At 49.9% G+C, this 16,264-nt stretch overlaps 1 protein-coding gene across 1 annotated transcript in view; it reads right to left on the bottom strand.

Moving 5' to 3' along the window:
* LOC146805184 (uncharacterized) overlaps nucleotides 1-16,264 on the bottom strand; it is a 1,401,767-nt gene that overhangs the window by 1,201,839 nt on the left and 183,664 nt on the right. The window contains exon 3 of the mRNA XM_085622379.1: nucleotides 10,991-11,032. Within this exon, the coding sequence (XP_085478505.1) occupies nucleotides 10,991-11,032 (42 nt within the window). The remainder of the gene's footprint in view (nucleotides 1-10,990; nucleotides 11,033-16,264) is intronic.

Raw genomic sequence — 16,264 nt, forward strand, 5'->3', positions numbered from 1 at the left:
AATGCAACTTTTCAGTTTCATTTCTTTGAGGGCAGGCAGCGGTCCCTGGGACCACTGCCTGCTTATAAAAATATTTTCTCACATACTCACAAATGGAAAGGGGTCCTCTCTAGACTCCTTCCTGTTTGCGAGTGGTTTACTACCTACTTGCAGTTGGTGGTAAACTGTAAGCATTTTGCGACCGCAAATGCGGTCGCAAAACAATTGCACATGGCATGGTGACTCGCTTTTAGGAAGGGATGCCCCTTGCTAATAGCGGGAGTTGTAAATGCTATTTTGCGAGTCAGTGACTCGCAAAATTGCATATGTACATGCCCTTACCCTTTTTTGTGGTTGCAAACAGGAGGATCTCTTGTTTGCGGCCTCAAAAAAGGGTCGTACATCTGGCCCTTAAACTGTGGTGGGCAAGCAATGCTTCATTGTATGGTTTGTCCACAATCCAAAGTGAATAATTGGGTAAACAGCTGTTTTTAAGTTTACCACTGAAAAATGTTAAGCATCACATCTCAAAGACAGCCGAAGATTCAACTTGGTCTCGCCCTACCCCATGTAAAGGTGTCCCCGTACCCAGTCATCAGTAGAACCCTCACATACATCTCTGTCCTGATTTCCATCATACACTATTCTACTGGGATTGGGAAATTTGCTGAACTTTCACAATGCACTTAAAGAACAAGTTACTTAGCTTCGGTAACGATGTATCTGTAAGAAACATTAGTTAGTTAGATTCCTCACCTTAGAATATCCCCAGGCGTCAGGCTGGATCCGGAAGATTTTTTGTAGCAATACCCCTTGCGTCGCTAGGCGTCGTCTGCGGCTCCGCGTCCGTCGTCGGCGTCGTGCGCCGGGATGACATCGTCGGAGTACTTAGACGCCGCCCTCACGCGCTGACATCAGTTCTTGGACATAGCTTTCCGCGCCAGGGACGCTGAGCCATGCAAGAGACTGACACTGGTGCCAAAAAACTAGGGCCCTGGAGGGAAGATCCTTAATCCTAGATGTCGGTTCGCAGAACGGGGAGGCTGGGTAGGTCGGTGAGGAATCTAACTAACTAATGTTTCTTACAGATACATTGTTACCGAAGGTAAGTAACTTGTTCATCTGAAAGAAACACGTTAGTTAGATTCCTCACCTTAGAATAGATACCCCAGCAATACCAACCCCGGAGGTGGGTCTGCGAACCAAGATCACACCAGAAAGTCCTGGAGAACAGAACGGCCAAAGTGGCCATCTCTCCGGACTTGACTGTCCAGGCAATAATGTCTGGCGAACGTGTGTAGTGAAGCCCACGTCGCCGCCTGACAGATGTCCTGCAAAGGGACTCCCCTTACCAAAGCAGTAGTTGCGGCTGTGGCCCGGGTGGAATGGGCTCTGAGCCCAACAGGAGGGACCTTCTTCGCCAAAGAATAGCAGAGTTTAATACACAACACGACCCACCGCGAGATGGTCCGCTTGTGTACGGCTTTACCCTTCTTAGCCCCTACGTATCCAACAAAAAGTTGGTCGTCCACCCGGAACTTTTTTGTGCGGTCCAAATAAAAAGACAGCGCACGTTTTGGGTCCAGACGGTGGACCCTCTCTTCACCTTTTGAAGGATGCGGAGGCGGGAAGAAGGTGGGCAACGTGACCGATTGCCCGATGTGAAAGAAAGTCACGACTTTAGGAAGGAAAGAAGGACGTGTCTGGAGGACAACCTTATCCGGATGAACCGAAAGGAAGGGAGGTTTGATGGACAGAGCCTGGAGCTCACTCACCCGCCTAGCGGAGGTGATAGCCACCAGGAAAGCCGTTTTCAGAGTCAGAAGACGAATGGGACAGTTGTGAAGGGGCTCAAAGGGAGCGCACATCAGATAAGTGAGAACGAGGTTCAAGTCCCACTGAGGCATTACGAAAGGGATAGGCGGGTACAAATGAGTAATGCCCTTGAAAAAGCATGAAACAATAGGGGACTTGAAAAGAGAAGGCTGATCAGGCAGCCGTAAGAAAGCAGAGATTGCAGCAAGATAACCTTTCAAGGTGCCCAGAGCAGAGCCCTGCTGGGCCAAAGAAAGAAGAAAGAAAGAGGAGAACCTCAGAAAGAGGGGAGGAAAGGGGATCCACAGCCTTTGCTGTGCACCATGCCACAAATTTATTCCACCGGCAGGCGTATACCGTCTTTGTGGAGGGACGCCTGGCTGCCAGAATCACATCACAGACTTCAGGAGGCAAGTCAAATGGCATCAACTGCCGTCGCTCAATCTACACGCATGGAGGTGGAGACTAGACAGGTTCAGGTGGAGGACTGTCCCCTGCTGCTGCGACAGAAGGTCCTCCTGAAGAGGCAGTCGAATCGGGGGATCGATGAACATACTGAGTAGCTCGGGATACCAGTACCTTCGTGCCCAATCCGGAGCCACTAAGATGACTTGGGCCCGGTCGCGCCTGATCTTCTTCAGCACTCTGGGCAGAAGTGGTATGGGCGGAAAGGCGTACAACAGACCGCAACTCCACTCGCGACAAAAAGCGTCTCCGAGCGAGTGCCATCTTGGAAATTCCAACGCGCAGAACTGCTGACATTGCGTGTTCTCTTCGGTGGCGAATAGATCTAACCAAGGCTCTCCCCACTGTAGAAAGAGACCTTGCGCCACGTCCGAGTTCAGACGCCATTCGTGATCCATCATGCACCGGTGGCTGAGTTCGTCCGCTCTGGCGTTCAGAGAGCACGCCAGATGTTGAACCACCAGAGTGATGCCCTGATGTTCCAGCCATGTCCAGAGGCGCAGAGCCTCCTGACAAAGGGCCCACGACCCCACCCCGCCCTGCTTGTTGCAATACCACATGGCGGTGGTGTTGTCCGTGAACACCTGCACAACACTTCCCCGGACAGAGGGAAGGAAGGCTTTCAGTGTAAGTCGGATCGCTCTCAGCTCCAAAAGGTTGATATGGAGCCGAGTCTCCGCCGGAGACCAGAGGCCTCTGATCTCCGCCTCTCCCACATGGCCCCCCATCCCAGGAGGGACGCATCCGTCACTACTACATGCTCCGGTTGGGGTAGGGAGAGGGATCTGCCGCTGACCCAATCGCGATTCGTGAGCCACCACTGCAGCTGTTTCGCAGTGCCCTCCGAGATCAAGACATGGTCGGACAGGTTGCCTCGATGCTGGGCCCACTGAAACTTCAGGTCCCACTGCAGAGCCCGCATCCGCCACCTGGCGTGAGGTACCAACAGGATGCAGGAGGCCATCAGCCCCAGAAGCCGCAGCACCAACCTGACCGAAACCCGGGATAGAGGCCGAAAGATGGGAATCACAGCCTAAATATCCCGGACCCGCTGTTCCGGCGGATAGACCCGGAATAGCGCCGAATCGAGAACCGCTCCGATAAAGAGGAGCTTCTGAGAGGGACTCAGGTGCGACTTCGGCACATTGATGTAGAACCCCAGCGAATGCAGGAGGTCGGCCGTAGTATGGAGGTGGGAGATGACTTACTGGGGCGAGCCCGCCTGCAACGGCCAGTCGTCGAGATAGGGGAAGACTGGAACCCCTGATCTGCGCAGATGAGCTGCGAACACCGCCATCACTTTCGTGAACACCCGAGGGGCACTGGTGAGTCCGAAGGGGAGCACGGTGAACTGAAAGTGCTCCTGACCCACCGTGAACCGCAGGTAACGCCGGTGGGCCGGCAGGACGGGGATGTGGAAATAAGCGTCCTGCAAGTCCAATGCTACCATCCGGTCTCCCGGGTCTAGGGCAGCTAGAACCTGAGCCAACGTTAGCATCTTGAACCGTTCTTTTCGAAGGAAGACGTTCACGCTCCTGAGGTCCAAGATTGGGCGCAGGCCCCCTTTGCCTTCTTGGGAACCAGAAAGTAGTGGGAATCACAACCACGACCTACTTCTGGACCAGGAACGCGCTCGACAGCCCTTTTGGCCAAGAGGGCCGATACTTTCTCCCGTAGAAGATGCAAATGATCCCCCGACATACGGTGGTTTTGTAGTGGCATGGCTGGAGGGGTCGTCTCGAAGGGGAGGGAGAAGCCCCTTCGGACAATTTGCAGCACCCACCTGTCCGACGTGATGGTGCGCCAGTGGAGTAGGTGATGGCGAACTCTGCCGCCCACTGGCGTGGAATGGGCCTGAAACTCGGACTAGGAGGGCTTTGAGGCGGATGCTGCCGGGGTGGATGTGGACTGACCGGCACGTTGTCCTCCAGTTCCGCCTCGGCGGAAGCCACGCCCGCGACCACGTGCAGGTTGGTTCTGCGGCCAGTGGCTGGGCGGACGTGAGGAGGCCCCTTCCTTGCCCACAAAAGGGGCGAAAGGCGGAAGTTGCGGCCGCGGGGCCGAGAGACCCAAGGACTTGGCCGTGGCCCGGGAGTCCTTGAACCGAGCCAGCGCACTGTCCGCCTTCTCACCAAAAAGGCGAGTGCCATCAAAGGGCATGTCCATGAGGGAACTCTGGACATCCCCTGGATCTCAGCCAGGCGTGACGCCGAAGCGCCACCGTGGTGCTCATCGCCCGACCTAGCGAGTCCGTGGTGTAAAGTCCACACCTGATGGCATGCCGTGCTGCATCTCGCCCATCTGCAAGTGCTTGGGTGAGCCGTGTCCGGGCCTCCTCCGGACACAGGGGCAGCACGTCCTCCACCACATCCCACAGAGAGTGGGAATAACGATCCAAAAGGCAAGCGGTATGTAAGGACCGCAGTCCCAAACTCAGGACTGAGAACAGTTTCTTGCCAAACTGTTCGAGGCTCTTGGATTCCCGATCCGGAGGAGCGGACGGGAAGGAGGATTGGGAGGTTGAGGCCTGGATAACCAGGCTCTCGGGGTGGGGTGTTGAAAGAGGAAACTGGGGTCGCCCGGAGCAGGGCGGTGGCGCCAGGCAACGTTCCGGTCCACAGGAGGGACTGTGGAGGGCTTGGACCAAGTGCCCTGTAGAACGTCTATGAGGGCCTCATTAAACTGCAGCAGAGGCTCAGTGGAGCTTGCTGTCGGTTGTAGGATCTCGGTGAGGACGTTCGTCCTCACTGCCACAGCAGACAACTCCAACCCAAGGGCTTCGGCCGCCTTGCGCAGCACCACAGAAAAAGCTGCTCCCTCCTCCGAGGACACAGTCAGAGGAGAGATGAAACCAGCGTCTGGGGAGTTATCCAGACCGCTGGCATCCCCCAATTCCTCTGCCCAGTCCTGGGAAAGTTGGGCCTGTGCGGCCAGAGGGTCCTCAGACCCCTCCCAGTCGCCCTCGTCATCCGATTCCCGATAAACGGGAGGAATGATCGGAGCCGGACGGTAGATGAACCGGTCACCCATCGGCGCCGGCGTCGGACGGCGCCGCACCGACGCCGGGTCCGGACCGGGGCTAAACTGGGGAATGACGGCGTCGGTGGTGGAACCGGTGTCGGTGCCGGCATAGGAGGCGTTGTGAGGTCGACCGGCACCGGCAGAGATCCAGGCCTGGATCTCTTGGGGACCTGCGGTGTCGGGGCCTGAGCCGTCGACGGCGCCGGGGCCAGAGCCGCCGGCATGCGAAGTCGCCCAGTCGAACCTGCGGGGCCCGAAGACGCGCCAGCAGGCGTCGACGGCGGAGCCTGGCTCCTCATGGCCATGAGGAAGGCACTGACCTCCGTCGGAGTCGCGTCAGTATGGGGGCGGACACGACTCCTGTGGCTCCGGCGGAGCCGCGGTGGTGGAACCACTCGGACCCTCAGCCGGATCGCGCGACCGGCGAGGGGAGTCCGAAGAGCGATGTCGTCTCTTGGACTTCTTAGAATGTTTGGAGTGTTTGGACTTACCAGACGACCCAGACGAGCGATGATGATGGCTTCGACTCCGCGACCGGTCCTTGGACCTCCTCCTGGACCAGGACCGAAAGTGGCGCGGAGCCGAGTGCCGAAGCTCGAGTAGCTTACGGGACCGCTCCCGCCTAGCCTTCGACGTCAAGGCCTGGCAATCCAGGCACGACTCCGCGTCGTGGTCGGCTCCCAAACAGTACAGGCACCGGCGATGGTGATCTGTCACCGACATCAAGCGATGACAGGCGTCACAGGCCTTAAAACCAGGCATGCTACCGGCACCATAGTCGAGTCGATGACCAAAAAGGGTTCAAAAAGTTAGTCAAAAAATGACTAGGGGTAAGCTCTCCCGGATCGGCGCTTACTGGCACGGAAAAAGAAGAACTGACGTCAGCGTGCGAGGGCGGCGTCTAAGTACTCTGACGACGTCATCCCGGCACACGACGCTGACGACAGACGCGGAGCCGCAGACGACGCCTAGCGACGCGCACGGGGTATTGCTACAAAAAATCTTCCGGATCCAGCCTGACGCCTGGGGATATTCTAAGGTGAAGAATCTAACTAACGTGTTTCTTTCAGATTCCGACTTATTGTATTGCACTGTATTCCAAGCACAAATATCAACAGAGCTCTCACAACATAATTCTAGCTTCACCTTTGTATGCACTAATAGAAATGATTCAACGTCGATACAGGTAAAAAAATGTGGACTGCGGAATCCCTGCCCATCTTAATCCAACTTCCCACTGCCAGCATTACCTAACCTAGAAACATACTGTTAAGAATGACAAAGCTTGTGTATCTCACTTATGTTTATTTGTTGTTAAAATGTGTTATTTTTTATATGGCGCTTGCCACTATTCATCATCATATTTCTGAATTGCCTGTGCTTCATACATAGGTTTTTAATTATGACCTTTCAACTGCTAATTGCCATGTGGGCCACTGTTAGAAATGGGATCTCTGGTTGGCTAAGGCTTGCGCCAAAGCCAGGCAGAGCCCAACACTCTAGTCAGGGCAAGGGAGTTACACACCAAAGATAACCCCTGCTCACCCCCTTGGTAGCTTGGCACGAGCAGTCAGGCTTATCCCGGTGGCAATGTGTAAGGCATTTCGCACGCACACAGCAACAACATCCCAGGCACACTGCAAAAGGAACTCCACACAAGGTTATATAAAAAAATAGCCTTTGTAGTCTCATAACACATTAGAATAGTACTCACATAATAAACATGGCACCACCTGGCACTAGGTCATATTTAGGCGTGATATACATTCTGCGCCAACCTCACCAGCATAAACACATTATGCAACCCTCTCATAAGTCTAAACGCATTAGACCCAAACCTCCTAAGCATAACTCACATTAGGAGATAATCTCACTGGCATAAACATATTATGCAATAACCTCATAAATCTAAACGCATTAGACAATAACCTCACACATAAACGCATATGCATAAAACAGGGTGCATAAATCATAGTACATGAATCACATTTCCTAGCACCACATAAACCACATTAGGGCCTGGCGCCCTATTACCCTCACAGTCCCCCTGGCCAAGTTGCCTTCTACAAGGGGGCTCAAAGTGCCCTATGTCCACAATGTCAGGGCAGCTGCCAATGTAGCAGAGTCTCAAAGTTCGCCATTGCGCTAGGGCACAGGAGTGCATCTCACTCCTATCTCATCTCTCAATAATACCCCCAAAGAATGAATGGCCTAAACGTTGCAGCTGCCCACTACTTCCTGGGCAGCTGTGAATCAGATAAGGCCTGGCACCACGGTGCCTCTTCTGTCCCTCTCAGGGACTCTCTCACACAAGGTGGCCAAATGGGCATGGGCCCCTCAGGGCCCTACGAACAACTGTGCCCACGTGTCAACTGCCCGCTACTGCGGTGTAGCTGTGACATCACTCCAAAAGGAGGTCCCCGCCACATCTGTGCCCTCTGGACCCCCCTTGGCTCTCAAAGCAAGCCACCATTGTTGGGCGGCCCGCTCTCTTGCGGGACTGCCCAGGCACCAACAATGCGCCTCGCTTTGCCCATACAACTCTGGGGCCCACTGGGGCTCTCTTTCACCAAAGGAACATGCCACCCAAACGTTGGAGCGGCCCGCTGCTAGGCGGGGCCGCTCAGACTCGTAGCACTCACCGGGACAGGCGAAGGCAGGGCTATCCTCTCTCCGCTGAGGACCGGTAGCACTTTGCTTGTTTTCTGCTCGCGGCGTGGGGCCTCCCTTCCCTCCTGGGAGTCCCGTGCTGCCATCGGCGGCCTCTGCCACCTTTTCCCTTCACCTGGGTCCTCTCCTGGGACTCGGGACTGTACCGCGGTGCATGTGGAGGCGAGGTAGGCTCCCGTCCTCCTTTCCTTGCCGGGGTTCCCATCTGCTCACGGGAGACCCAGGCTACAGTGCTCACATCAGTCGGCCGGCCCCCTCCTCACCAGTGGCGTGCGCGGGACTTCCCTCGAAAAACCGGAAGTCCCGCCCGCCATCAGGCACCATGTTGCCTGACTTCCTCCTGGCTGCGGTGGTGATCGTTTTCCCAGCTCAGAGGCGGGGTGGGCACCCGCGAACGCCGAAAACGCGGGGTGGGCATTATTCAACAGCAAAAGCGGCCATGTGGGGTGGCACCCACCACCCAAATAAAATAATAAGCAGGGTGGGCACACGCAACCACGGATCACGGGGAAGTCCCCACGCTAGGGACTCCCTCTCTCTCCCTCAATGCAGCACGGCGCTGCAAAGCCAGTTCGCTCCTTTTCTGGGCAAAATGAGAATCCAGCACAGCGCTCATGAGGCACATAGAGCTCCAGAAGAGTCCTTTTCAAAGATAAAGGGGCAATGCAGGGCCCAGGGAGGCAAGCCCTCCTGGCAGCCTCCCCCTGGGCCCCAGCAGCAGCACACCCCAGTGGGAACAGCACAAATACAGCACACTGGACATTCTCATGGGGTCACAGCCCCTATATTTATATCACTCTTCCCTTTGTGTCACAGCACAGGGTTTGGGGATACCAGTCAGGACTGGTTTAGGGGGGATTTGAAGCACTTTGTTTTGCTCGGCTCCTCTCCCCTTTGTCAGGTGGGGGCTCAGTGATCAGACACACCACAGGGGGTGGAGTCAGGTGTCAGGTGCAGCTCCGCCCTCGCATCTACATGCAGATCTCTCTATTTATCCCTGGGCTGACTCACCCTGTCTCCTGGAGTCACCCACACCTCTCAGCTCCTGTCAATCACAAGCCAGACATGCAATTCACATCAGGCAGGCAGACACACGGCACACAGAAATGCAAACTTCTAAAAGTGGTATTTCTCCACCAGTCACCATAAATCTGCGCACACCATTGCGCAGCATTCATTCTCACGAGATCATACATACTAAACTCGCCCCTGCACTCCTCTCATACCAGAAATTACCATGGATACACATATCACCCATGCATTCCTATGGGAGGGCAGCCCAATCTCACCACATGCACTCAGAGTGCGCACGCACTTTACACTGGGCCACAGTGCTAAGGTGCTCGGAGGCCTAAAATCACTACCACTATGTCAGAGCTTAAGGCAAAAAGTTCAGGGGTGAACCTGCCACAAAGGGCCAAGTCCAACAGCCACTTTCAGTCAGTCCTAGATATGTATGTATCAATAGCCCTTCTTATGCTGTGAAATTTAAGAGTATATTCTATATTCGTAGAAATTAGGCCCAAGTGGGATTTCGATTACACCTGTGCAATTTGCTTAATTTCTGTCATTACACATTTTTTTCCGCAAAATTAAGACATTACACCACATGGTGTAATTGGGGGTCATTTGGCTGTACAGTCCTATCGTGGGAGCAAAGGAACAATGCGGACAGACACAATGCAAGCAGATGCAGTTCGCTGCACTTCTGCATTTTCAGCTATATTTTGGTACAAAAGAAATCAAAATAAAGATGCACTTTGTGCTGAAAAATAGCACACAAAAGCCAGATATAATGTTTGTATAATTTAGTGTTACTACGCAAACAGAAAGTACGAACAGTTTGCATACCCCTACGAACGAAACTAAGGGGCACATGTATCATTCTACAGATAGCAAAGGGGCAGGTTGGCAGAATCTGCCCCTTTGCAAGCGGCATTTTCGCATTTGTGATTCCTATGGGCCTCTAGTTCCATAGGATTGAATGGGAAGCTATTCCTTAATTGCGAATCGCTATTTTTTTTGCAATTCCTACATTCATCAGGAATTGCGATTCCTAAACAGCTATTTCAAAAAAATCGCTATTAGGGAATTGCAATTCCTTATGTTGATGCATGTGCCCCTTACGGCCTAATTTGGATGTCGGTGGGACTGCAACTGACAGGTTGTTAGTGGTGGTCTCACTGGCATCCAGGGCAACAGTCCAACCACCGGATTACAATGAGGGCAGTTGAAGTGTAGTGGTCGCAGAGATAGACCGCCGCCTCTACCGGATCAAGGATCCAATTGGGTGCTTGGCACACGGTGCACTGATGTGCACAAAGTGCTTTTTCATACAGCGGCTTGTGCTGCGGCTCTTTTCCTGGACTACAGCACAAGCCACTGTAGAAAAAGGCATTTTACGACTGCCAGCACGCCCGTCCTATTGTAATCGGGCAGATGGAACCTCTGACAACCATAGTACTGATGGCCTAAGTCCCAGAATGCCAATTGCTATGATATAAAAACAAATTATTGAAAAAAACACATTATTTTATATTGGAAAGTTTAAAGTGGTTTCAACACCATCCTACGTTACTGAGTATTGTTGTATGGCTAAAACCAATAAAAAGCCCCACTCTGAAAAGATACACTACACAAATTTCAAATAATGAAAAAAAGACACTAAAGCTCTAGATTATAACATGCCTACAGGATCACATTTCTTAAGGCTTGTTTCGTAAGGGTTATGCATCTGCTCCTGTACTGTCCAATGAGAGGAGAGAAGGAGTTGGGATAGGAGTGATAATTAGGATTTAAAAGAGAAACAGACGCACTTCAAAATATTGAACATTATAGAGTACACCAGAATCCTTTACAGAGGCCAGACTCTGGATGAGAAGACCTTTACTTCAGAAGCTGTTAGCATATTACACAGATGGAAGTGATAGGTTGGCAATGCCAGTAAAGTACCTACAGTGCAATTGCGACCAAGACACAGTTCCAACTTCAATTTTAACCCCAGACTAAATATTATTTTAAAATGCAAATAAATACTCACAAGGTAGGACAAGCGTTTATTCTCCGCATTGATTTTCTCCAACTGCAGTTTTGGAAAAATGTGAAAAGAACAAATTAAATTGTGTTGCGATTTGTATCACTGAGTTCACGATAATGTGTAACATAATCTTAGCAGATATTTATTTGTAAAAGTCAATCAACTTTACGTACAGGGAAGATGCAATGTGCCGAGTTTGATTTGCAGGTAAACCTAAATATCTCATTGGTCCAGTCCCTTGAATAAGGATAAATAAATTCCTATTTGAATCTGAATACTTACGGTTAATTTTCATTGCACTGAGTGATAATCTTTATCAAAGTCTTTCTATTAGGAGGGTGTGTCATGTCAGGTTAACGGGCAACCATGCATGTCCTTAATATATAACTGGTGCGTTATCACTTTGTCCCTTTGTCCCTTTTCTTCATCACAATCTTCATATGATGACGATATGTGTAAATGTACCAATTCTTTGGCCAACAACCATCTGTATTCGCCAACAACTCGGGGCCTCTTGTGTATACTGACGCCAAATCATAATTTGGGATGTTACACAACTGTCTGCAAATAAGTCAAATCAATGGCTTAGAACACTGCCATTGCCACTCGTGCTTTGAGAACATGAAAACGCCTAATTGCAGAAAGACAATATTTCTAATAGACTATAATATAATGAAGAAATAGAAGGCCAAACTGAAACCTGTAGAGACCCTACACCATAATATCACGCATATATACTATCCTCCAAGAATGATACTGGCTAAAAGATGTCCAGGGACTGTAAGAGGCGACAGTTCGGTGAAGGGCACATATATTCTTTTTAAACTTTTTTACAAAATGTTAAAAACTTCAATGTACATACATGCAGCCCACGATTTCTCCAAAGCCGTTAATGGTAACCGACAAAATTTTATTTTACAATCAGCTTCCCAAAGCACTAGCCACAACCTCTGGATAGTGGTGTGGAAATGAGCAGCTCAAAGTGTGGGTTATTTGTCACAAATAGTCGAACAGACCGCACATATCTTATTAAAAAACACACTGTTATCGGTAATCTGGGCTGCCCACATCAGGCCAGCACCCCTCCATATGTTATCCTCGGCCACCCTGCTTGTTCAGGGCATGATTGCTCGTATGTTAACAAGAATGCCTGTACCAGGCCTAAGATAGTCGTGGGTCTGCTGGCCCGTGGACTTATGGAGTAGTAGGATTTCAACTGGTTATGACAGTATAAAAGATCTTTTAGCCAGGTTTGCACAGCATGGAGCCCATTCCTTCCCCAAGGTTATGTCACTAGAGCTATGCAGGTAAACCACTGTACACTAACTACATGGGGTGTTAATGATTCATTGTCTGGGATCACGCTCCCCTGGTCTGCTTCCCATTGTGCCCTTACATTGGGCACCACAACTAAAGACTCAACTTGCATTATGAATAACTTCCTGTTCTCTATAAGCTTACTAGATTGGGTAGTAATAAGCAGCATTAGTATTTTACAGGAAAAGGGTTCCTGAGGAAAAGACAGGTAGTACTCCTTATATAATGCCAGGAATCGAAGTTATGTAAAAGTGTCAAGTACAGAGGAATCCTCCCCACCCATGAAAGCCAAATAGTCTAAGATTTGAGTGTCCAGAAAGATATCCCTAATCTTGTGTGCCCCCATTTTTGTAGTCTCTGAAAAATGGATCTCTCTCCGGTAAGTTGTGTTAGTGGATTTTGATTAAGGGGCTGCTTTAGGAGTAGAGTGTAGGGCATGCCAGTGTTTGGAGAAACCCATTTTAAACTAGTTGGGTGCTTACCACTGAGTTTTTTTTTTTTTTTTTTTTAACAAACAAGGTCTTTATTGGTATCATCAGTCGTACAGCTCAACCCCTGCCTACATCCCTTCGGGCCGGCAGGGCCAAAGTAACAGTGCTAGGTGGCACGTAGGGGGGGGTGGGGCAAAATACACAGCAAGCCGCCTACAACCCCATGTGGGGCCGGCCGCGTCAGGGTGGGGCAGCGGTAACGACACAGGGTGACTTAGATCTGGGTTTTTTTAGGTTTTTCTTCTGATATAATCATTTAACAGAGACAGAACTAGGGAGGGGGAAACCACAAACCGTGAAGTGTGTGCCAGGGTATGCGCGCCGAGGTAGGTCGTGTTAGTATACGCAGTGGGGATGTAGACTGGGGGCGGGTCGGGGACGTCGTTGCTCATGCAATCCTGTTGTGTCTAACCTGGCGAGATTACTCTCTGCCTCCGCGCTAGGGGGGCGCACCCGGCCAGTGTGAAAGGAGGGATGCGATCCATTCGGTGTTGTGGTCAGAGTATGGGTGCTTACCACTGAGTTAATCTCAGCATGGCTATGGTGGGAAGCTTTTTCAATCATTGCAACCAGTGGAAGTGGGTGTGCTGTCCCGTGTTCTATCTCCAAGTTTGTCATGTACGGGGTGGATGCAGCCAGCCAAAATGAGCCTAGGCACGGTAACAGTATAGCTCATTGTCCGACACCAACAGACCCCTTTGATGACAAGGCAGTGCCAGTATCTTCCAACTGACTCTAGGTTGTTTGCCCACCCAGTCAAGTGTTTTGAAGAATTGCTGATTCAGGGGAATGTGGACAATACAAAACAAATATAGCAGCTTGGGCAAAACTATTATTTTCATAAGGACAATCAGGGATATAGGGAACTGTTGCCAAAGTCACCCCGTATTGTTCGGCAATAGCTGTGGGTTTGTCCCAACCAATCCACACTCCGAGGAATCTGTCTGACGTTGAGCTACAGGGAAGGGGAATCCAGTACATAACCCTGCCTGCCGTTAGTGGTAAGATTGTAGCTTTATTACACTTTATCATAATACCTGACAGTGCTTTGAGTGGTGAGTGAAATTGGATTGTTGGTTGATTAGAGTGTGAGTCCTGTTCAAGCAACAGCCACAATCCCTTACAGGATGAACAACAAGAAACACCTAAATAAACCTATGCTTAACTCTGGGTAGCTTAGCAGAAAAAGCAGTAAGGCTAAATTTACAGGCAATGTTTCCAGTATTTATGCAGCACACAAATAGCAATAAAGTGAAAAAATAACATAAGAAAAATCCCACACCAATTTAGAAAACTAGAGCAAATTGTAATAAATTATTTGACACCAACACAACAAAAATCGAATTCATAGAACCAGAGTTATGAATTTTTAAAGTTTTTAGTAAAAATGAGCACCTAAAAAATGAAAGCATTAATGCTGACATCTAGTCGTTTGAGACTGGGTCAAAGTCGAAAAATGTGACTGACTGCGATGAAGCACAGTTCGGATACAAGAAGTGTATTGGGTCCAGTAATCGCTTACCTTTGGATGGAGAAATTTTGAGAAAAATGCTCTGAGAAGATAAAGTTCAGTGGGGCAAGGCTGCAGGTGGTATCCAAGGAGGAAGAGTTGTCCTTGGGGAGCCTTGGGTCAAAGTCGTGGTGAAGATTTCTATGTCCAGACTTGGTCACTTTTTTGGAAGTCGAAAATCTCCAGTGGGAAGAGACAGGAGTTTGTAGCCTAAGACAGTTCGAGGGGCCATTGGTGAAGGACCTACAAGATTTGCAGCTGCAGAGAAGAACGTAACGGGAACAGCTGCAAAGTCAGGCCGACCGGCAATGCACTATGGACAGATACACAAGTAGGTTGATCCAGGTCTACTCTCGATGCTCAAAGAAGTTTTTAGCTACAAAAGTCCTCAGTTTTTAATTTTGGCTATCTGGGAACATTTAGTACCGCAGTCAAGGGTCTAGACTGGTGGGACACAACTTGGGGGTTCAGCCCTCAAACAGGCTGGGTCCAGGTGCGTTTTCAAGATGGTGGGAGCCTTTTATGTCTCTGTGGTTCTGAACAGGTGGCCTGCTTAGTAGCCCTTGGAGCCACTCTGGTTCAGGTGAAGATGCAGGGCTCAAACAGCCGGGCTGGCCTCTGAGGACTAAAGGAAGGCCCCAGGCAGAAAAGCAGTCCTTCTATGTACAGTAAAGCAGTCTTGCAGAGTTCACATTAGGTCACAGCAGCAGACAGTCCTCTGAGAGTTGTTCTGCGGGTCCAGGAGTGAGACTGATTATCCTTTTTTTAAACCACATGTCTTTCCTCTGGGAGATGGGAGAAACTTCTAGAAAGTCTTTGAAGTGTATAGAATGTCTTGACTTCCCTGCCCTCGCTCCAAGCTGGCTGCAGTGACAATGTGGATGTGATAGTCCTTTGTGTGAAGTCAAAGCACAGTCTATTCATTTGCAAGTGGGGCTATGCTCAGCTCTCCCCACCCCCATCCTACCAACAGATGGACCAATCAATTGCAACTAATCCCTCCATTGTGTGACATTGAGGAATTCACAAAGGGCCTGATTAACAGAACTAATTTAAGACAAAATCCTAAATTTACTACCATTTACTCATTTTGGTATTCAAAGAAGGCACTTACTCATTTTGGTATTCACAGAAGGCACTTACTCATTGATGAGTAAGTGCCTTCTGTGAATACCAAAAGAGTAAGTCCCTTCTGTGAATACCAAAATGAGTAAGTGCCTTCTGTGAATACCAAAATGGTAGTAGGATTAGGATTTTGTATTAAGTTAGTTCTGTGATTCGGGCCCAAAGTCTGTCAGTTACGTCCAGTCATGTGACCCAAGACAGGCGGCAGACACAAAAGGGCTAAGGGCAGGAAAATGGCAATTTTCTAAAAGTGACATTTCCAAAACAATAATGTAAAAATCTGACTTTACTGCTGAAGAGATTTTTTTATTTCAATTTCATAGATAACAAACATGAATTGGCTACCAGGTCCCAATTAAAACTTACCACTTTTTAATGTAATAAGGCAACCCAATGTTATCCTATGAGAGAAGTAGGTCTCACAGTAGTGAAAAACACTTTTAGGTGTTATTCACTACCAGTAGATGTGAAATTTTAAAGTGCATGCCAAACCCTTTAAGTACAATTCACCCGGACCTATCGGCTACCCATGGTTTACCTTAAGTGTGACTTATATGCAATATAAGGGGAGTTTAAGGCTTGGGTGTTTCAATCTAACAGACAAGTGATCAGAGAAGGTGTGTTCAAGGTGCTCTACCACTTTGGTCCATCCACATACATTATGTGGGCCCAGCCAGTGGTTGAATCATGCCCATGCTGGGTGGAAATCTATGTCTCCATAGCAATATAAGCCCATTAGTGTTCATAATGTCCGCTAGGGCTGCCACAGCATAGTGGTGCATGCAGGTCTCAAAGTTTGAGCAGTCCAGATACTTGTTTACGACTAAATAGAAA

This window comes from Triturus cristatus, chromosome 8 (genome assembly GCF_964204655.1).
Source record: "Triturus cristatus chromosome 8, aTriCri1.1, whole genome shotgun sequence".
NCBI lineage: Eukaryota > Metazoa > Chordata > Amphibia > Caudata > Salamandridae > Triturus > Triturus cristatus.